This window comes from Topomyia yanbarensis, chromosome 1 (assembly GCF_030247195.1).
Source record: "Topomyia yanbarensis strain Yona2022 chromosome 1, ASM3024719v1, whole genome shotgun sequence".
Lineage (NCBI taxonomy): Eukaryota > Metazoa > Arthropoda > Insecta > Diptera > Culicidae > Topomyia > Topomyia yanbarensis.
In genome coordinates, this window is record NC_080670.1 from 123,550,110 (window position 1) to 123,572,007 (window position 21,898).

Consider the following 21,898-nt stretch of genomic DNA (forward strand, 5'->3'; position numbering starts at 1 on the left):
AATATCTCACTCATAGGGGGATTAATCAGCAAAAGCTAAATACCAAAAGAAAGGGCATATTGCCTCCATTATATTCTCCGAAGATACTATTGACCTAAAATAAGCCGTTTTGGCGTTAATAATAGATTACATGTTTTTGGTCATATTTCTGGCAATGGGAAATGATAAAAATCTTTCGTCCGCATTTAATGTTAAATATCTCTTCTGATAATAGTCCGATTTCAACAATCTATGGCTTGTTCGAAAGGTATTCTGCCTGAAAGATATAAGCTGCCTAAAAATATATAAATTTTTAATCTATGTTATCAATTTCGGCAGATAATTCAAAAAAACTGCAAAAAACGCCATTTTTACACATTAAAACATTCATATCTTGGAAACTAAACTTAAGAATCAAAAACAAATTAACTCCCTGATCCTCACGGTAGCGATCATTTGCCTATCGTGATTTCAATTGCTAACGGTTCAAGACCATCGGAAACAATCAATGTCTCATATGACCTCACACGGAACATTGATTGGAAGAGTTACGCGACCGCGATATCCGTTAAAATCGAATCCACTCAAGAACTTCCTCCGGAGGAAGAGTACAGGTTTTTGGCTGGCTTGATTCTCGACAGTGCGAATCAAGCTCAGACTAAACCAGTACCCAGCGCGAATACCCATGGACGGTCTCCCACCCTGTGGTGGGATAAAGAGTGCTCAGAGCTGTACGCGGAAAAGTCCCTGCATATAAGGCCTTCCGGGAAGACGGGTTACCCGCTAGCTATCAACAGTATGCGTCGTTAAAAAGGCGAATGAAGAGTCTAATGAAAGCCAAAAAACGCAGTTATTGGCGCCGGTTCGTCGACGGGCTAACGAGAGAAACAGCGATGAGCACTCTTTGGGGTACGGCTCGACGTATGCGTAACCGTAATAGTACCAACGAGAACGTGGAATATTCAAACCGTTGGATATTCGCTTTCGCCAAGAAGATCTGTCCGGACTCTGTCCCGGTACAGAAAACGTGCCGCGCCGCGTCTCCTCACGATACCGCGAACGAAACACCGTTTTCGATTGTGGAGTTCTCACTTGCTCTCTTATCGTGCAACAATAACGCCCCAGGGTTAGACAGAATCAAATTCAACTTGCTGAAGAATCTGCCTGACACTGCAAAAAGGCGCTTGTTGAATTTATTTAACAAGTTTCTTGAGGGTAACATTGTCCCTTATGAATGGAGGCAAGTGAAGGTCATCGCCATCCAAAAACCAGGAAAACCAGCCTCCGACCACAACTCGTATCGGCCGATTGCAATGCTGTCCTGTATTCGGAAGTTATTCGAGAAAATGATCTTGTTTCGCCTCGACAATTGGGTTGAAGCAAATGGCTTACTGTCAGATACTCAATTTGGCTTCCGCAAAGGCAAAGGGACGAACGATTGCCTTGCGTTGCTTTCTACAGAAATCCAAATGGCCTATGCTAACAAAGAGCAGATGGCATCAGTCTTCTTGGATATTAAGGGGGCTTTTGACTCAGTTTCTATCAACATTCTGTCAGAGAAGCTGCACCAGCATGGTCTTTCGCCAATTTTAAATAACTTTTTGCTAAACCTGTTGTCTGAAAAGCACATGCACTTTTCGCATGGCGATTTAACAACATCGCGATTTAGCTACATGGGTCTTCCCCAGGGCTTATGTCTAAGTCCCCTGCTCTACAATTTTTACGTGAATGACATTGACGATTGTCTTGCCAATTCATGCACGCTAAGGCAACTTGCAGACGACGGGGTGGTCTCTGTTACAGGGCCCAAAGCTGCCGACTTGCAAGGACCATTACAAAATACCTTGGACAATTTGTCTGCTTGGGCTCTTCAGCTGGGTATTGAGTTCTCCACGGAGAAAACTGAGTTGGTTGTTTTTTCTAGGAAGCGTGAGCCGGCGCAACTCCAGCTTTTATCAATGGGTACAACGATCAACCAGGTTTTCACATTTAAATATCTCGGGGTCTGGTTCGACTCTAAAGGTACCTGGGGATGTCACATTAGGTATCTGAAACAGAAATGCCAGGATCAATTTTCTCCGAACAATAACTGGAACATGGTGGGGTGCTCACCCAGGAGACCTGATCAGGTTGTACCAAACAACGATATTGTCGGTGATGGAGTACGGGTGTTTCTGTTTCCGCTCCGCTGCGAACATACACTTCATCAAACTGGAGAGAATCCAGTACCGTTGCTTGCGCATTGCCTTGGGTTGCATGCACTCGACCCATACGATGAGTCTCGAAGTGCTGGCGGGCGTTCTTCCGCTAAAAAATCGATTTTGGGAACTCTCATAACGATTGCTCATCCGATGCGACATTCTGAACCCGTTGGTAATTCAAAATTTCGAGAGGTTCGTCGAGCTTAATTCTCAAACCCGTTTTATGTCCTTGTACTTCGACTACATGGCACAGAGCATCAATCCTTCTTCGTATAATCCCAACCGTGTCCGTTTCCTAGATACTTCTGATTCTAGTGTATTCTTCGACACATCCATGAAGGAAGAGATTCGTGGAATCCCGGACCATATACGCCCGCAGGTGATCCCCAATATATTTTATAATAAATTCCGAGAAGTCGACTGTGACAAAATGTTCTACACTGACGGATCAAATCTCGATGGGTCCACTGGCTTCGGTATCTTCAACAATACTATCACCGCTTCATTCAAGCTCAATCATCCCGCTTCAGTTTACGTCGCAGAATTAGCTGCAATTCAGTACACCCTTGGGATTATCGACACTCTGCCCACAGATCACCACTTCATCATTTCGGACAGCCTCAGCTCTATCGAGGCTCTTCGTGCGGTGAAGCCTAAAAAGCAATTCCCGTATTTTCTGGGGAAGATACAGGAGTCCTTGTGTACGTTATCTGAAAAATCTTATCAGATTACCTTTGTTTGGGTCCCCTCTCATTGTTCTATCCCGGGCAATGAAAAGGCCGACTCATTAGCAAAGGTGGGCGCATTAAATGGTGACATATATGAAAGACCAATCTGCTTCAACGAATTTTTTAGTATTTGTCGTGAGAGGACGCTCAACAGTTGGCAAACCTCGTGGAGCAACGGGGAACTTGGACGATGGCTACATTCGATTATCCCAAAGGTTTCAACGAAGCCTTGGTTCGGGGGGATGGATGTGGGTCGGGATTTTATTCGCGTAATGTCCCGACTTATGTCCAATCACTACACCATGGATGCGCATTTGCGGCGTATTGGGCTTGCGGAGAGTAGTCTGTGCGCTTGTGACGAGGGCTATCACGACATCGAACACGTTGTCTGGGTATGCGCCGGGTATTGTGACGCCAGGTCTCAGTTAAAGGAATCCCTTCGGGCCCGAGGTAGACCACCCAATGTACCAGTCCGAGATATGCTGGCAACTCGTGATTTCCCCTATATGTCCCTTATTTATACCTTCATAAAAACGATAAATATCCCAATTTAGCCCCTCTCTTTTATTTCTCGTTTTTAGAGTTTCCTCCTGCCTTGTGGAACCGATCAGCTCCAGAGTGCCACTATGTAACCGCCGTCGCCCTTACCACTACGCCTGCATAGAAGGAAACTGAAGCGAGAGCGACTCGAGGTCCGATGACTTTTGAAGGATTCCCCGCGGGTCCGAAGAATACCATCCGCCAATCCGGTACTCGACGACTTACTAGACTGAGGCGCAAATTTGTTTCGCTGATCCCCCTCCCCCCCCCCCCGTTCAAGCGAAAGTTGCAAGTTTTCCTCTTCTTTCCCTGTCTCTCCCCTGTCCTTGATACAACTGCTGCTACACTGATGCGGAAATAAGCCACCCTCTGAATATCTTGACCAAACATAAGTTTTAGTTAAAAAATTCAAATTAGTATTCTGTATTCCTAGTTTTAAGATAGCTATAATTTTTACTCTTTATTGAAACTCTTGTCCTCCATCTTGTAAATAGAATTGAATCCCTAGTTTTAAGATTTCTGTGAAGTTTCTCATAAATATTTGTTCCCCCTTTTGTGTATTTATTTATTTATTTATTTATTTATTTATAATTAATTAATATCAACAGACACAGTGTGGTCCTAATGATAATTTCTTAATCTATTTAAAAAGTCAACATGTAATCTGCTACGTGGAATGTGAAGATCGAACTCGGATGACACTCTGTTGAAGGTCCGCTGCAAACCAATGATGGCACCGTTTACTCCATAGTTAGTCCGGCGAAGAGGTAATCGGAGGAATAAATTATTGCGAAGGGCGCGAGGGCGAACATTCATATTTATCACACTGAGAAGCTCGGGGCAGTCAATTCGATCTTGCAAAATATCCGAAATCGTCATAGCACGGAATAGATCCCGTCGCACTTGCAATGTATCGAGTCCAATAAGCAAACCCCGGCTTTCATAACTTGGCAGCTGGTGAGGATTGCTCCAAGGCAATCGACGAAGGGCAAACCGAACAAATCTGCGCTGTACTGTCTCAATTCGATGGACACCGTTGAGATAATGAGGGTTCCACACAACTGAACAATATTCCAGAGTTGATCGAACGAGTGAGCAGTAGAGAGATTTCAAGCAGTAAATATCTGAAAAGTGCTTAGATATTCTCATTATGAACCCCAAACAGCGTGATGCCTTTGCGACAATATAGCTGATATGCTGTTTAAACGTCAGTTGTTCATCGAGAAAAACTCCGAGATCTTTGACGCAATTCGCTCTGTCAATTGTGGATTCAGCTAGACAGTAATTGAATCGAATTGGCGTTTTTTTCCTCGAGAACGTAATGACCGTACATTTCTTGGGGTTTAGGGTCATTCGGTTGATCTCGCACCATTCCGCAAAGGTTTCCAGTTGGCGTTGAAGGAAAGCTGCATCATCAGTATTCCGTATTCTATGGTATAACTTGAGGTCGTCGGCGAAAGACAACCGTGGTCCTTCTAAACAAAAGTTAACGTCGTTGAAATACAGAAGAAAAATCAATGGACAGAGATGGCTGCCTTGCGGAATACCAGATGAAGCAAAGAACTCTTCGGATACACAATCACCTATCTTGACTGCTAGACGACGATCACTGAGATACGATTGCATCCAACGGAGAATATTAGTACCAAAGCCAAGTCTATCCAATTTTGCCACTGCAATAGCGTGATTTATCTTGTCAAAAGCAGCTGAAAGATCCGTGTAGATAACATCAGTTTGAAGGCCGTCCGACATAGCATCTGTAACATATGTTGTGAACGACAGAAGATTCGTAGATGTTGAACGTTTCGGCATAAATCCATGCTGAGTCTCGGAGATATACTGTTTGCAGTGGCTGGAGATGGGTTCCAATACAGCCATTTCAAACAGCTTAGGAACTGCGCTTAGCGTTGTAATACCACGGTAATTGTCAACTACCTTTTTATCACCTTTTTTGTGAACTGGAAACATGAAGGAGGATTTCCAGAGTTCGGGAAATACTCCGGTTGATAGCGACAATTGAAACAGATGACAAAGAGGTTCAATTAGACCGGCAGAGCATTTTTTTAGAATAATAGTTGGTATACCATCTGGGCCTGCCGAGGTTGAAGCCTTCATTTTGCTAATCGCCAGTTGTACCATATTATTGTCGATATTGATAGAGTTCAAAGACTGGTATGATTGAGGTACATTGAGAGCCGCGCGTGAAGCCTGGGTTGGTGTCAGTTTCTCGTTGGAGAAAACACTCGCGAACTTTTCAGAGAATAGTTGACAGATCTCCTGTAAACTAGAGCTCATACGTCCTCCATAGCTCATCGTTGAAGGTAACCCGGATTCCTTTCTTTGCTCGTTTACATGCTTCCAGAATGTTTTAGGTTCGGACTTCAACTTACGTTGCACGTTTCGCAAGTAATCGGCATGGCAACGCTTCGATGTCTTTTTATAGACTTGGTTAACATGAACGTAGTGTTGTCGCAGCACGTAGCCCCCAAACTTGGAGTACTTCTTCAGAGCGGCTCTTTTAGTCGCTTTTAACCGTCTCAGCTCGGCAGTGTACCACGCTGGGTGCTTAGATTGAAGGCCACTTCTTTTGGGTACATAGCGATCGATAGCATAGCTCATAACATTGGAGAAGGTCTGCACTGCAACGTTGACATCATCATTGTCGAGAATTTCAGTCCAGTGGATATTCGACAGGAAGTCAATAATGCTATTATAGTTGGCTTTTCTAAAATTATAGCTGACGGTGTCAGAAGCATTGCAGTCATGCTTCACTCGAATCGCTTCAAGCAATATATGCAGGGGAGGGTGATGTCTAACAGTCTTTACCAGGGGGAACGGTGCTGCGGTAACTTTTGGCGCGTAGTCAGATTTGCTCGAAAAACAGAGATCAAGGATTCTGTTGTTCTCGTTCACCACATTATTCGTTTGGCGCAGCAGATTTAGACTGTAGCAGTCAAGCAAACTGGTGATACCAGCATGAAAAGATGACAATTCGGGATCAGCGAACATAAATCCGTCAGAAGCAGAGCGCCATTTTAATCCGGAGAAATTGAAATCACCAACAATCAGGATCTCATCAACCGGGCTTGCTTGAGCGGAAATCCGTTCCAGTGACTCAGTATGTGAATCAATCAATGTCGAATCGCGAGTGCGGTCCGGTGGAAGATAAACCACCCAAAGAAAAAGTGCGTAGCCAGCCAGTTTGATTCGCACCCACACCTGCTCGACACAGACCCCCAAAGTATCGTCAATCAGTTGCGCTTTCAATCGACGATGGATAGCCACAAGTACCCCGCCGCCGGTAGCCTTGAGACTGTTACGTGAGCTGCGATCAGTTCGGAAAACATCGTAGTTGGCACCAAATGCTTGCACTGACAGAGTGCTATCGCTAAGCCACGTCTCTGTGAGGGCGATTATGTCGAAGCATTCATCCGAACTTGCTACCAAATAATCTTCGATTACTGAATTCATACCACCGGCATTCTGGTAATATATTTGTAGGTTTGAATGCCGCGATTGACTGGAAGCGAGGAGCTGATCAATGCTTGCATTAACAAAATCAGGTTCGTACTTGCCGTTGGTATCGATTTGGAAGACCCCTTCACCACTCCTGCACACAGGACCGGGACGACTGGTGAACGCTGGCTGCAATGGCTCGACTGTGGCAGGGGGTTCTAGGGCTTCCATAGTGCTAGCAGCAGTGCGTCCCAGGGTGCGATGAGTCATACCAGCATAGCATAGAGTGCTTAGTCCTTCTGTGATCGTTGTAGAGCCGAATGTGCTATGAAGAGACGAGCTCGTTACGATGGGATCCAAATTCTGTTTTTGACATTGAAGATTCACAGCGGCGGTAGAGTTGTGTTCATCAGCAGACTGTAAGTGAAATTTACATTGAGGGCGTGCAGCATCTTGTATTGCTTCGGAAGGACATATACCCTTCTTGGCTTTACCTGACACAGAAGAAGTCGCCGATTCGCCAGGTAAACCTAAATCGCTCGCCGGGATACAAGAAGTTGGACAGATGAGTTTATCCGGAACAGCTTGGCGCTACTGTTCACCACCAGATGGATTCTTCTCCGCCGTAATCCTGATGATAGGTCGTTGGATTTTTGAATTGGTCACAAATTCACGAAAGTAGATGTTCTCCGGCCAAGAGTCTTTGGACAGAGCCTTATCCCTGTATGATTTGCTAACGCCAACTTTGAAAGTAATGAAGCTCAAAGTTGAGAGATCCTTGTCCTTAGGAACTAGACGAACTATTCGCGGTTGCAGATTCTCCCCCAGACAATCTTTCACAAGGGTAGAAACTTCATCATCCGTCGTGCTGGGATCGAATGCTGACAAGTAAACCCATAACAGCTCCTCAGGTGGTGAAATTGTTTTTATTGTTTCAAACGCAGCTTTGGATCCACGAATATTTGGAATTTTTGTTTTGAGCGAATCATCTTCCCGTTTGCGCTTAGGCGTGGTTGAAACTGGATTATATTCAGAAATTCGATTCCAAGGCGTTATAGTTGGGGATAGCGGTTTTGAATCAACTTTAACCGAGAGAGCTTTGACGACATCTTTCAAATCAGCTATGTCGTTCTTTATAGATTTCAGAGAATTGTTGTCAGGCACTATGTCGCAACAACGCGAAGCCATTCTACGAAAATTATCATTCGAGAATAAGTCAGCACAGCCGTCGCACATCCAGAATAGATTCCGTGGGTGGGTTCCCAGGACGTCACGAACATCATAATCCATCTTGACGCATATCATGTGGAACGAATTTCCGCAGTATCCACGATATGTGATTCGATCAGAATCATTAACCACTTTCGAGCAGTTCTTACAAGCCATGCTGTTGATGTAGAAATAACGCCTAGCGGGTATGCAATATGCGCAGGAAAACGCTAACGGGTAACGTGCGTCAATGGAAGCGAACTTGCACGTAACGTGCGACAACTCAACTACCCACCAGCAGATGTCGCTTTTGGCGAAAAAATTGAGCGTAACGTCTGTGCAGTGATAATGTCAAGTGAAAACAAAAATCACAACCAAAAACAATCACTTTCACGAATCACACTGGTAGATATAATCGTGCTTGAAGTCACGAAATTTCAATACACACGTACTACCGAATAAAACGATATACAGATAAAACGAGAATAAAAATAATCGCGAGTGTAAAACACTAAAAAATCAAAAAAAAAACTCCCCCTCTTGTATATCAAAGTGAATCCCTTGTTTTAATTTTTTTTCACAACAAAAATCTTTTGGCCCTCTCTTGTATTTTGAATCTTATTTCTAGTCTTAAGATAGCTGTAAACTTTCTTTTCCTTTGTAAAAAAAAAATATTTCAACATTGTAACCTCCTAGTTTTAAGATATCAAAAATGTAAAAACAAAAGCATTTGGCACCGCCAAGCTAACGCATTTGTGCCTATCAAATAAACGAAATGAATAAAAAAAACAGATTAATAGCGTTCTGACTGTTTGATAGTTCTTTCATTTAAAATTGGTTTGGATAAGATCGGTTCAGCCATTGCTGAGAAACACGAATGAGAGTTTGTCCGTTACATGCACACACACAGACATTGTCCCAAATCGTCGAGCTGAGTCGATTGGTATATAAGACTCGGCCCTCCGGGCCTCGGAAAAAATCTTGAAAGTTTGAGCGAATTCTATACATTTCTTTTATAAGAAATGTAAAAAATCGATTTTTTGAAAAATTAAAAGTTATGACCCCTTAAGTCGTTCTTGCTTCGATATACTGTTCGTCTAGGACAGGATCCGTAAGCTCTATCCCCTGATTTTGAACCTACTTCTGATATTGTGATATAAAGCATAAAACGACGATTATTTACTGAGCCGTTTTTACATTTCTTATAAAAGAAATGTATAGAATTCGCTCAAACTTTCAAGATCTTTTCCGAGGCCCGGAGGGCCGAGTTGTATATACCAATCGACTCAGCTCGACGATTTGGGACAATGTCTGTGTGTGTGTCTGTGTGTGTGTATGTAACGGACAAACTCTTATTCGAGTTTCTCAGCAATGGCTGAACCGATCTTATCCAAACCAATTTTAAATGAAAGAACTATCAAACAGTAAGAACGCTATTAATTTGTTTTTGATTCTGCTGTTTAGTTTCCAAGATATGAAAGTTTGAATGTGCAAAAATGGCGTTTTTTGCAGTTTTTTTAAAATTATCTGCCGAAATTGACAATATAAATTAACAATTTTTTATATTTTTAGGCAGCTAATAAGAATACCTTTCGAACAAGCTCGAACTGCTCACCAAAAAAATGCATAACTTTCAACATTTGCTAAAAATGTTTTTGCCACTCTAAAATTCGTCAATCTAATCCCGACCGCGAGGGCCGAGTGTCATATGCTAATCGACTCAGTTCGTCGAGATCGGAAAATGTCTGTGTGTGTATGTATGTGTGTATGTGGAAAAAAATGTGACATCTGTTTCTCAGAGATGGCTGGACCGATTTGCACTAACTTAGTCTCAAATGAAAGGTAAAACCTTCCCATCGGCAGCTATTGATTTTTTTATTGATTGGACTTCCGATTCCGGAGTTACGATTTGGAGAGTGCAATCACACAGCAAATTCCCAAATAAACTGAAATGAAAAATTTTCAAAATCAAATTTGTATTTTTGATGCCAAATGACTTTAAAATGCATGACACATTGAGATTTGATGTAAACTCGACAAAAATAATGTTTGACAAAAATTGATTTTTTTGGACTTTGGTACATTTTTGCCTTTCTCATATAGAAAGGTTATGCAATCACTCTAAAAATCGGCAATCGTTCTTAACAAGTTGAAAATTTTCGGCAGGACCCGGACTTCCCGGATCTTATTATGTGATACTGAAACATCGCTTGAAACCAGCGGCGGTCAAGCGATGTTTCAGTATCACATAGTATCTCAAAATCGTGGCTGTCGATCCATTGTACGGATGTGCCAATCGTACGGAACATGTAACATTCATTTCCACCATTGTATTGGACATAACCAGCCATGGAATCGTAGTCTGGACAAATGAGAAAAGCACAATTGCACCACTAGGTGGATTAAAACAGGTTTTTATTTTGAAAATGCGTCGAGTTGAGACGAAAACGTAATATGATTAATAACGAGGATAACACTTTCCGAATGTAGAGAGAAATTTATGAAAAATCACGATTTCCATTCGACTCTGGCAGGTCCTGATCGATTTTGATGAGAATTTGAGTTTTGTTGTATAACCAATTATATGTATAGGTCAAATGTTCAAAAACAGTAATTTAAGGTCAAGATAACATTTTGAAACCGCCAATTTCGGAGGTTTAGTATCTTCGATTTTTACAAACGTTAAACAGCGCATCATTTGATAAAAGAATTTTGACGGTATATCGTCCAAGAAGTATTTATGGTGAATTTTCTCAGGTTAATATTGATGACTACAATAAAGTCTCAACAAATTCGCTAAAGACACGGACTCTGTTACTATTTTCTGAAAAATTAATTCTGCATAATTTTAAAACTTCAAAAATTACAGTTTCGGAATTGTGCTGTTTGGATAGTAAGATCGATTTTCAATTGTAAAATTGGTATTGTAAAAAAACGTAAGGGCGATACTTCAATGCTGATAGGTGGGACCGAAAAAGTAAAAAATCGCCATCATACCGGCTTGAACCTTCGTTTGAACCGGTCACAAATCTTGATAGCTCCTGGTTTACCTACAGTTTTTCAACAGCAACAGTCTTTCTCAAGGCTACCTATATTTTCGCTCGATCAGTCTTTCTCAAGACTACCTATATTTTTTCGACAATTAGTCTTTTTCAAGACTACCTACTTTTTCTACTCAATCAGTCTTTTTCAAGACTAAAACATTTTTCAAGAACAATTCAGCCTAAAGAAATATTTAATTCTTCCAACATGTCTGAGTCCTCCCAGAAAGGCCGCGTGCCAAAAATTAAAGCTAAACGAATGTGAAGCTTATGAAATTTCTTAATTTTCCTCGCATTGCGCATAATGCCAATGAGAAGAAAACGCAATCACCTCCGCCTATAACAGTGATGATCTCCGACTTCAAAGCCTTTCGAACTGAGCTTTCGACGTTCCTTCCGGACGTAAAAGTCTCTTTTCAGATCGGCCGAAGAGGAGAATGTCGAGTTACAGCGAAGGAACTGATTGGCCACAAACGACTACTCCAGTATCTCACGGAGAAGTTATATAAATTTTATTCATATGATTTCAAGACAGATAGACCATTCAAGGCTGTCTTGAAAGAGCTACCACAAGGTCAAAGTTTGGATGAAATATCCAACGAATTGAAAAATTTACTTGGTTTTTCTCCTTCAAAGTTATTCTTATGAAGAGAAAGGCTACCGGCGATGACACGCCAGTACGCTCTGGAATTATCCAGAAGCTATATTTAATTCATCTTAACCGTAATGAGGTTAATAATTTGAAAGCATTTGAAAAAGCACGTTTTATGTTCCACGTGCGAGTAAAGTGGGAACATTATCGACGACATGGGGGCAGAATTCAAAATCTGACGGCAAAAAATTGTCATTTGGATTCCAAATGTATGATCTGTGGTGATAAATCGCACACGAAAGATACTTGTCCGGTGAAAAAAACCACAAAAAGTTTCAAATGCGCTAATAGTAGCGAAAATCATAAATCGAATTTCTGGGGTTGTCCTGTTCGAGAAAAAATTATAAATTCTCGTTCTAGTCAACAAAAACAGCAAATAAAAAACGTACCTACTTCTTCAGGTACACTTCAAGAAAACACGCCCAAGCGTGTTAATCCGATTCAAAATAGATTAACAACTTCTTCTACCTCCGTCACACCATCCTACAATGGTGTGTCATCTTATGCTTCAGTGGCAGGTAGTAATGCCAAAATAACGGCTACAACTACCACGCCCTCAATCTCGTTTGCACCCAACGCTTCCTTTAGTCCAATGGATCTAGGTAGCGTAACGGAAGAAAAATTAAAATACCTACAGGAGTCTATATTACCTATGATGATTGCCATGTTAAATTCTACCTCCATGTTTGAAGCTTTTCAAGTGGGTTGGGAATTTGCTAACAAAATTGTAATGAAATTAAAGTTTAACAATGACTTTAAATAGTCATTTAAATTTATTAAATTGGAATGCTCGTTCATTAAAAACGTGCGAAGACGAATTTTACAACTTCTTGAGGATACATAATGTGCATATAGCCGTTGTGACCGAAACTTTTTTTAAACCAAATATTAAATTGAAGAGTGACTCTAATTTTGTTATTCATCGATTTGATCGAATTTGTTGGATTCGGCGGAGGAATCGCAATAGCGGTTAATCGCAGGATCAAACATTCCGTTACGCCGTCTCTTGACACCAAGGTGATCGAGAGTTTGGGTATCGAAGTTTAAACTGATCTTGGTGTCATTTTATTGCTGCAGCCTATTTACCTTTTCAGTGCACTGGCGAGCACATGAATTTCTTGAAAGGAGACTTACAAAAACTTACAAGAAATCGGTCGAAATTCTTCATAATCGGTGATTTTAACGCCAAACACCGAGCCTGGAATAATGCTCAAAGCAATTCCAACGGTAAACTACTTTTTAATGATTGATCTGCTGGTTATTATTCAATTTTGTTCCCGAATGGTCTTACATGCTATTCATCTGTAAGGAATCCATCAACAATTGATTTGGCTTTGACAGATCAAAGTCACCTTTGTAGCGAATTGATTACACATGCTGACTTTGATTCTGATCATCTTCCAGTAACTTTTTCACTTTCCCAAGAAGCTGTTTGCAATCCCATTAGCTCAGTGTTCAATTATCACAAAACGAATTGGGAAAGGTACAAAACTTATATTGAGAATAATTTTAATCATGACCTTGATTTACAAAATAAAGCTGACATTGATACGGCATTACAAAATTTAAGTTTATCTATAGTTGATGCTAGAAATTTATCAGTACCAACAACACAGAAAAAATTTAATACTCCTTTTATTGACGACGATCTTCAACTTCTGATTCGCTTGAAGAATGTTCGAAGACGTGAATATCAACGTTCTCGTGATCCTGCTATGAAATGTATCTATCAGGATCTACAAAAAGAAATTAAGCATAGATTCACACTCTTAAGAAATGAAAATTTCGCGAAAGAGGTTGAACAAATCAAGCCAAATTCTAAACCTGTCTGGAAACTTTCTAAGGTTCTTAAGAAACCTCAGAAACCAATTCCAGCTTTGAAGGAAGGTGACCACATACTTCTTACAAACGAAGAAAAAGCTCAAAAACATGCTCAGCAGTTTGAAAGCGTCCATAATTTTAATCTCAACGTTGTGAGTCCTATTGAAACCGAAGTCTTACAAAAATATGAAAACGTTTCAAATCAAGTATTGTCTCTGGACGATATTGTTGAAACAAACTATGATGAGATCAAATCCATCATGAAAAAGTTAAAAATATGAAAGCTCCAGGTTATGATGGAATTTTCAACATTCTTCTTAAAAACCTTCCCGAAATCACCATGAGATACTTGGTCAAAATATTCAACAAATGTTTTGAATTAGCATACTTCCCTGAAAGATGGAAAAATGCCAAGATTATTCCTATTTTGAAGCCAGATAAAAACCCAGCAGAAGCATCTAGCTATCGACCAATTAGCTTACTCTCTTCTATTAGTAAATTATTTGAAAAAATCATCCTAACTAGAATGATGTCACATATCAATGAGAATTCTATTTTTCTTCCTGAGCAGCTTGGATTTCGTATTGGACATTCAACTACTCATCAACTTGTGAGAGTAACTAACATGATAAAGGCAAATATCTCAGAGGGCTATTCCACTGGAGTTGCTCTTCTAGACATCGAAAAAGTATTCGACAGTGTTTGGCACAAAGGTTTAATTGCCAAAATGTGGGATTTGAATTTTCCAATTTACATAATAAAGATAATTAAAACTTTTCTTATCAGAATTGTAAATCTAATAAGCTAGCCGTTAAAGCAGGATCGAGCGTCGCACCAATACTATACAATATTTTTACCTCTGATCTTCCAAATCTACCTACAGGCTGTAAAAGTCACTTTTCTGTGATGATACTAGCATCTCAGCCACTGGGAGGAGTCTTCGTATTATCTGCAGTCGACTTCAACGAAGCTTGAATATATTCAATGATTACCTGAAAATATAGAAAATTTCCACTAATGCGGCAAAAACACAATTGATTGTGTTTCCGCATAAGCCAAGAGCTTCTTCTCTTAAACCAAATAATAACCATATTATTAAATTTAATGGTTTGAATTTAACGTGGACAGATCAAGTTAAATACTTGGGTTTGATTTGCGATAAAAAACTCACTTTTAAGGATCACATTGAAGGAATCCAAACAAAATGCAACAAATATATAAAATATTTATACCCTCTTATAAATAGGAATTCTAGGCTCTGCCTAAAGAACAAACTATTAATTTATAAACAAATATTTAGACCGGCAATGCTATATGCAGTTCCAATCTGGGCAAGTTGTTGTGCTACTAGGAAGAAAACGCTTCAAAGAATTCAGAATAAAATTCTGAAAATGATTTTGAAGCGTCCTCCCTGGTTTAGCACAAATGAGTTGCACAGACTTGCAAACATAGAAACATTAGAAATTATGACGAACAGTATTATAAGCAACTAGCTCTCTTTATAGTTTATAAGTTAGTTTATAAGATTTGTTTAGCTCCTTATTTAGAAGACAAGTAAGTTTAAAACATCCTACTGAAAAAAACACTTAGCTGCGAAAGCATATTATAGCTTAATAATAATTAACTGAATCATGTAAACAATAGGGAAAAAAAGTCACCACTTGTGGCTGAACACCCAATATACTGAATTAGAAATGTAATGCAAACAAAACAATATAATCAAATAGAAAATAATATATAAAAAAACAATCGCCTATACACTATATATACTATCATTTTGTCAATTTCAATAGCAAACACTAATTTTAATTTAATAATTTCAAATACTTCATGAAGTTTTGGGTTTCGATCACTGAATCATGCAATCTAGGATGTAAAAAACACAATAGTTCTTAAATAGGAAATAAAACCAAGTCTGGAAATATTCACTGTTGATTTTCTTTGAATGGTGTCACTGCTAGTATCGCTTTTTTCAAGAAAAAGCGTTGATTTCTTAGTTCTCAGTCGCGTTGGAAATTTGAGTAAAGTATAACTTCAGATCGATCCAAAAAAATCGATTTTTTTGGCTCAGTACAATATACCCCTTTAGAAAAATTCAGTTTTCCCCAGTTCAGTTTCGTTCTTTGGTATTATCGATATAGTTGAATTTTTCATTCCATTCCAACTGTATCGATAATATCAAATCGAATCGGTGTAAATAGAAGGGAGTATTTTCTGCCAGTGTTTTCTCCGGAAAACCCTCGATGGATCAATACTCAAAAGCCGCCTACGACACAAAATGTCCGTAATTACATATTTATACCGGATATTTACAATAATAACTGAAAAATAAGTTCAATTGCATGGTTCTCAGCAGTAACAGATCACCAAGGCGTAAGGAGGATTTTATCAACCTTGCGCGTCTAATTTCCTTAAGCGTACCATATGCTGCTCGACCAGCCAACTTTGATTTTTCAAGAAACGCGAACAAATTAAGTTTTGGACGCAACCAAAACAAAACTCACTCCGGGTCTCGATTGAAAAGTTTCAGAGAGATAGGCAAAAATGAATTGATGATTTCTGCACGTTTCATAAATACGTACGACTCACAAATGAAATTTTTAGTAGTCTGATGACTACCTGCTGCGCAACAAGATAGGGAAAAATTCAAGGATTTTGAAAATGTGCATGGAACACAGCCAAATGACTATCATGTACCAAGGAAACAAAACAGTAAATCTTCAAGCACAAGCGATAAACCAAAGCTATCGTTTCCACCAGAGCTCGAAAAAATATGACATGCACAGAATGTACGTTCGCCAGGCTACTATACACGAAAAATGCAGTAGAAAAATGGCAAATATCAATAAATGCATTGACGCAAATTTTACATTTGGGAAGTGTAGGGTATGAGCCAGTATAAATAAAATAATAAATCAATATTGAGCCTCAATATCTACTCAACCTCTATCCTGTTCTTGTCTTGATGCAATAAAATCAAACGGAAGAATGATTTTAAGTAAGCAGGCCTTGGTTGGTGTGACAGACAATCTAGCTTCAGTTTTTGGAAGGAAATAGATGAGAGCAGACGCAAAAGCTCCAGTCACGACAATGGCGCAAATAACGCTCCCGGTAAGACTTTGCCAGTAGTTTTTGTTAAGAAACAGCAACCAGCTGGACACTGGTTCTGATTTTAAAACACCGTGCTACTGTTTTCCGAAATTAGAAAAATTGATTATGTTTCGTGATGTAGCTCCGAGTTGCTACATGAATAAGTCTCCCGAGTGAGATATCTCTGTGTGGCAAAATATGATTCCTCCGAATGGGACAATTATTGCTTCGTGTGGCAACAGATCATTTCCTCAAGTGGAAAAACCATTGCTCTGTGTAGCAGTATATGATTGCCCCCGAATGGGAAATCTTTTGCTGTGAAAAGCAAGTTTAACAAGAACTTAACAGATCCACAACGATGTAGATGCGTTCCATTCCTCGAACAGATGACGCATAGTTTTGGTATACGGTAGAGAATTCATTTGGAAGAAAAAAAAGTCTAACAATGTGAGCTCGGAATAACACGTGTTTGCTTTGATGGAATTGTTCTTGTAGAAAATCGATATGTTTTTGTTGATTATGAGTAGTGATGTAACTGTGTTTTAAAAACTAAAGAAGCACAAGTCTTCCGAGTGAGAAAGCTCTTAGTCGCAAAATCGAGTATGACAAATGCTCCGTGTAGCAACAGATCATTTCCTCGAGTGGACAACCGTTGCTCTGTGCAGCGACATATGATATTCCCCGAATGGGAAAGTTTTTGCTGCGAGAAGCAAGTTTATAAAAAAATTAACAGATCTACAGATATGGATGCGTTCCATCTCTTTAGGGGATAACGCATATTCTTGCTATATGGAATACTTTAAAAAATAAAGCGTAAGTAATGAAGAGTAAAGAGTAACAACTGAGAATTTAGTGCAAAGAGCAAAGAGTAAAGAGTACAGAGTACAGAGTACAGAGTACAGAGTACAGAGTACAGAGTACAGAGTACAGAGTACAGAGTACAGAGTACAGAGTACAGAGTACAGAGTACAGAGTACAGAGTACAGAGTACAGAGTACAGAGTACAGAGTACAGAGTAAAGAGCAAAGAGCAAAGAGCAAAGAGCAAAGAGCAAAGAGCAAAGAGCAAAGAGCAAAGAGCAAAGAGCAAAGAGCAAAGAGCAAAGAGCAAAGAGCAAAGAGCAAAGAGCAAAGAGCAAAGAGCAAAGAGCAAAGAGCAAAGAGCAAAGAGCAAAGAGCAAAGAGCAAAGAGCAAAGAGCAAAGAGCAAAGAGCAAAGAGCAAAGAGCAAAGAGCAAAGAGCAAAGAGCAAAGAGCAAAGAGCAAAGAGCAAAGAGCAAAGAGCAAAGAGCAAAGAGCAAAGAGCAAAGAGCAAAGAGCAAAGAGCAAAGAGCAAAGAGCAAAGAGCAAAGAGCAAAGAGCAAAGAGCAAAGAGCAAAGAGCAAAGAGCAAAGAGCAAAGAGCAAAGAGCAAAGAGCAAAGAGCAAAGAGCAAAGAGCAAAGAGCAAAGAGCAAAGAGCAAAGAGCAAAGAGCAAAGAGCAAAGAGCAAAGAGCAAAGAGCAAAGAGCAAAGAGCAAAGAGCAAAGAGCAAAGAGCAAAGAGCAAAGAGCAAAGAGCAAAGAGCAAAGAGCAAAGAGCAAAGAGCAAAGAGCAAAGAGCAAAGAGCAAAGAGCAAAGAGCAAAGAGCAAAGAGCAAAGAGCAAAGAGCAAAGAGCAAAGAGCAAAGAGCAAAGAGCAAAGAGCAAAGAGCAAAGAGCAAAGAGCAAAGAGCAAAGAGCAAAGAGCAAAGAGCAAAGAGCAAAGAGCAAAGAGCAAAGAGCAAAGAGCAAAGAGCAAAGAGCAAAGAGCAAAGAGCAAAGAGCAAAGAGCAAAGAGCAAAGAGCAAAGAGCAAAGAGCAAAGAGCAAAGAGCAAAGAGCAAAGAGTAAAGAGTAAAGAGTAAAGAGTAAAGAGTAAAGAGTAAAGAGTAAAGAGTAAAGAGTAAAGAGTAAAGAGTAAAGAGTAAAGAGTAAAGAGTAAAGAGTAAAGAGTAAAGAGTAAAGAGTAAAGAGTAAAGAGTAAAGAGTAAAGAGTAAAGAGTAAAGAGTAAAGAGTAAAGAGTAAAGAGTAAAGAGTAAAGAGTAAAGAGTAAAGAGTAAAGAGTAAAGAGCAAAGAGCAAAGAGCAAAGAGCAAAGCGTAAAGAGTAGAGAGTAGAGAGTAGAGGGTAGAGAGTAGAGAGTAGAGAGTAGAGGGTAGAGAGTAGAGAGTAGAGGGTAGAGAGTAGAGAGTAGAGGGTAGAGAGTAGAGAGTAGAGAGTAGAGAGTAGAGAGTAGAGAGTAGAGAGTAGTGAGTAGAGAATAGAGAATAGAGAATAGAGAGTAGAGTAGAGAGTAGAGAGTAGAGAGTAGAGAGTAGAGAGTAGAGAGTAGAGAGTAGGGAGTAGAGAGTAGAGAGTAGAGAGTAGAAAGTAGAGAGTAGAGAGTAGAGAGTAGAGAGTAGAGAGTAGAGAGTAGAGAGTAGAGAGTAGAGAGTAGAGAGTAGAGAGTAGAGAGTAGAGAGTAGAGAGTAGAGAGTAGAGAGTAGAGAGTAGAGAGTAGAGAGTAGAGAGTAGAGAGTAGAGAGTAGAGAGTAGAGAGTAGAGAGTTGAGAGTAGAGATTAGAGAGTAGAGAGTAGAGAGTAGAGAGTAGAGAGTAGAGAGTAGAGAGTAGAGAGTAGAGAGTAGAGAGTAGAGAGTAGAGAGTAGAGAGTAGAGAGTAGAGAGTAGAGAGTAGAGAGTAGAGAGTAGAGAGTAGAGAGTAGAGAGTAGAGAGTAGAGAGCAGAGAGTAGAGAGTAAAGAGTAAAGAATAAAAGGCATTCATGTCAATTAGAGAGCATCCAAGCATTAAATATGACATCTTGTTTGTTAAAACAAAAAGCAAGATAAAATTATTGATTGAATCGTGTTTTTACAAGTCGTTCATTCTTCGCATGGAATAATCCATGTGCAGTTGTGTTAGTGTGTGATTGAGGTTACATCAGATGGAATTTTTGACAAATCTTGTCAAATATGGTGGATACTCGCTGTGTGCGTTTCTTTTTTCTTATACTTATGTGTTCATACACATTGCAATTGTGCTGGCGTCCTAGACGTCGAATAAGTCAATTGTTGCATAGCTGTCACGCAAAAGCCTGATTGAATGGAGATTCATACTCTCAAATAGAGTAGAAGAGGAGGAAGATGTAGGGTATGAGCCAGTATAAATAAAATAATAAATCAATATTGAACCTCAATATCTACTCAACCTCTATCCTGTTCTTGTCTTGATGCAATAAAATCAAACGGAAGAATGATTTTAAGTAAGCAGGCCTTGGTTGGTGGGACAGAGAACCTAGCTTCATTTTTTTGGAAGGAAATAGATGAGAGCAGACGCAAAAGCTCCAGTCACGACAGGGAGCACTTCTGGATTCATATTAGAATGTTTCCCAAAAGTCCATAAGTAAAACGACATAACATTATCCTGTTTCCACGCATTGTTATCAAGCAGGCTAATCTTTGATCGATTTTCGTACTTTTTGTGCAAAGTCGGTCTATGTGCCGCCACGCGGGACAAAATCTAACCAAGGAACCAACAGGTAGGATAATACCTAGAAAGTTCTCTTTAATATTTACATTAAGCTCTTAGCGAACTTTCAAGCTTTTATTGGGAATTTAGAAGCGGATTCAGGTTGTAATGTAATATTGCAAAGTACAATTTATTAATGTTTGAATTTCCTTCAACAATTCGTAATAATTAAATACCTGCAAACTATTTCCTCCGAAGTACCAATTTCGATATTTCAGTTCTCTTCTCGTATCGCTCCAGGAATCAAACTCAATGTTTCGGTATATACTGGGATCCAGAGCCTTCGCTACCTTGTAAGGAAACGGCGTGATGCCTTCCTGCAACAACTGCCTTACGCATGAGATTTTTTTGTCGCTGAGCATCGGATTTACTAGAGTTAGTTCCCTTACTAACGGTCCTTTTCCATGATGAGTCTTTACGCTGCGGACCTCTTTTGACTCTTTATCGCGCTTTTTATTACAGTAAATATCACTAATTGCAGCAAAATTATCTTTATTATGGAAATGACACAATCGGTAATTATCCAAAACGCATTCTGTTTCGGCTGTAAAATGGAGACATTGTTATGACATCAATAAAATATTTACATATTAATATTCATCAATATTTTCAATGCATATCTCATAAGAACCCTGAACTCTAGTTAAAATTCCAGCAAAGAAAATAATATTTTTAGCTTTACAGGTGTTCGTCAGAAGGTCAGAATCAAAATAACAAGCTGTAGAGCTAGGTTCTCGGAAGGGCTCCCCGTCAGAATCACACACTACCATTGCAGACGAGACAGACAATTCCACCCACTAAACACTACTTAAGGCCAATTGCAGCGGGCTGTGATTCTGAAAGTGATATTTATTGTACGGTCCAGATTGTTACAGTAAAATGTGTAATTTAAATGTTAAAATGGAAGAATAAGAGATTAGTGTGTATTGCAAGAGGCGCGCATTTGACGGCCGCTTGAAAGCAAAAGGCCATAGTAAAATTTACTTGAAAACAAATCTTCGGAAGAACGGGTGACAGCAAATAAAAATAAGCAATCTGATAAAAGGGTTAACCGAGCACGGTCGGGAGCGGTGTTTTCTACCGCTGAGGGATGGAAAAGGAAGAAACAAAAAGAAAGGAGGCCGGTTTTTTTGTTGGGTCCGAAGAAAGAAAAAAGGTGTGGAGATAGAAAGCAGAGTAGTTAGTTTTTCAGTGGGAGCCTATTGCGGTTTTGCTGGTGAGTGCGTCGTACGAAAATCGCGAGCTTTGATCGCGTCGTTTCATTTTGCTGCGATGACCAACAAGTTTGTCATTTGATATGGGACGTTGGTCTCTACGGAAGATCTAAAAAAGTGTTCTCTGATATGCTCCAGAGCTGGTGATTACGGAAAAGCTTCTACCGAAATCGCATTGTGAGGAAGTAGTAATACCTCGAGGAAAAGCAAATTTCATCGATCGACTTCTACGCTGCTTTTGCTACCGCTGAGGTTAACCTGTCGACGTTTGAATGAACGAAGGAAAAAAAGGAAGGGGCTTAGTGCACCCGGTTTTTGGAAAGCACATTTTCCAAGGAAATGATAGACTATTTTCTGCTTCGTGAGATAAGAACCTAAGTATTTGAAAAGAGTATCCTGCTTGGTAACAGGAGGAACCGCGGACGTATGAGCTCATCGGTTGTAC

At 39.8% G+C, this 21,898-nt stretch overlaps 1 protein-coding gene across 4 annotated transcripts in view; it reads right to left on the reverse strand.

Moving 5' to 3' along the window:
- Nucleotides 1–21,898, reverse strand: part of LOC131684352 (protein ovarian tumor locus-like) — a 1,641,868-nt gene that overhangs the window by 931,445 nt on the left and 688,525 nt on the right. For all 4 annotated transcript variants that reach the window (XR_009304657.1, XR_009304646.1, XM_058967240.1 and 1 more), the window contains exon 6: nt 20,416–20,783. Coding sequence is in view for 2 of the 4 variants with exons in the window: in XM_058967240.1 (XP_058823223.1) it covers nt 20,416–20,783 (368 nt within the window). In the remaining 2 variants the exon portion in view is untranslated. The remainder of the gene's footprint in view (nt 1–20,415; nt 20,784–21,898) is intronic.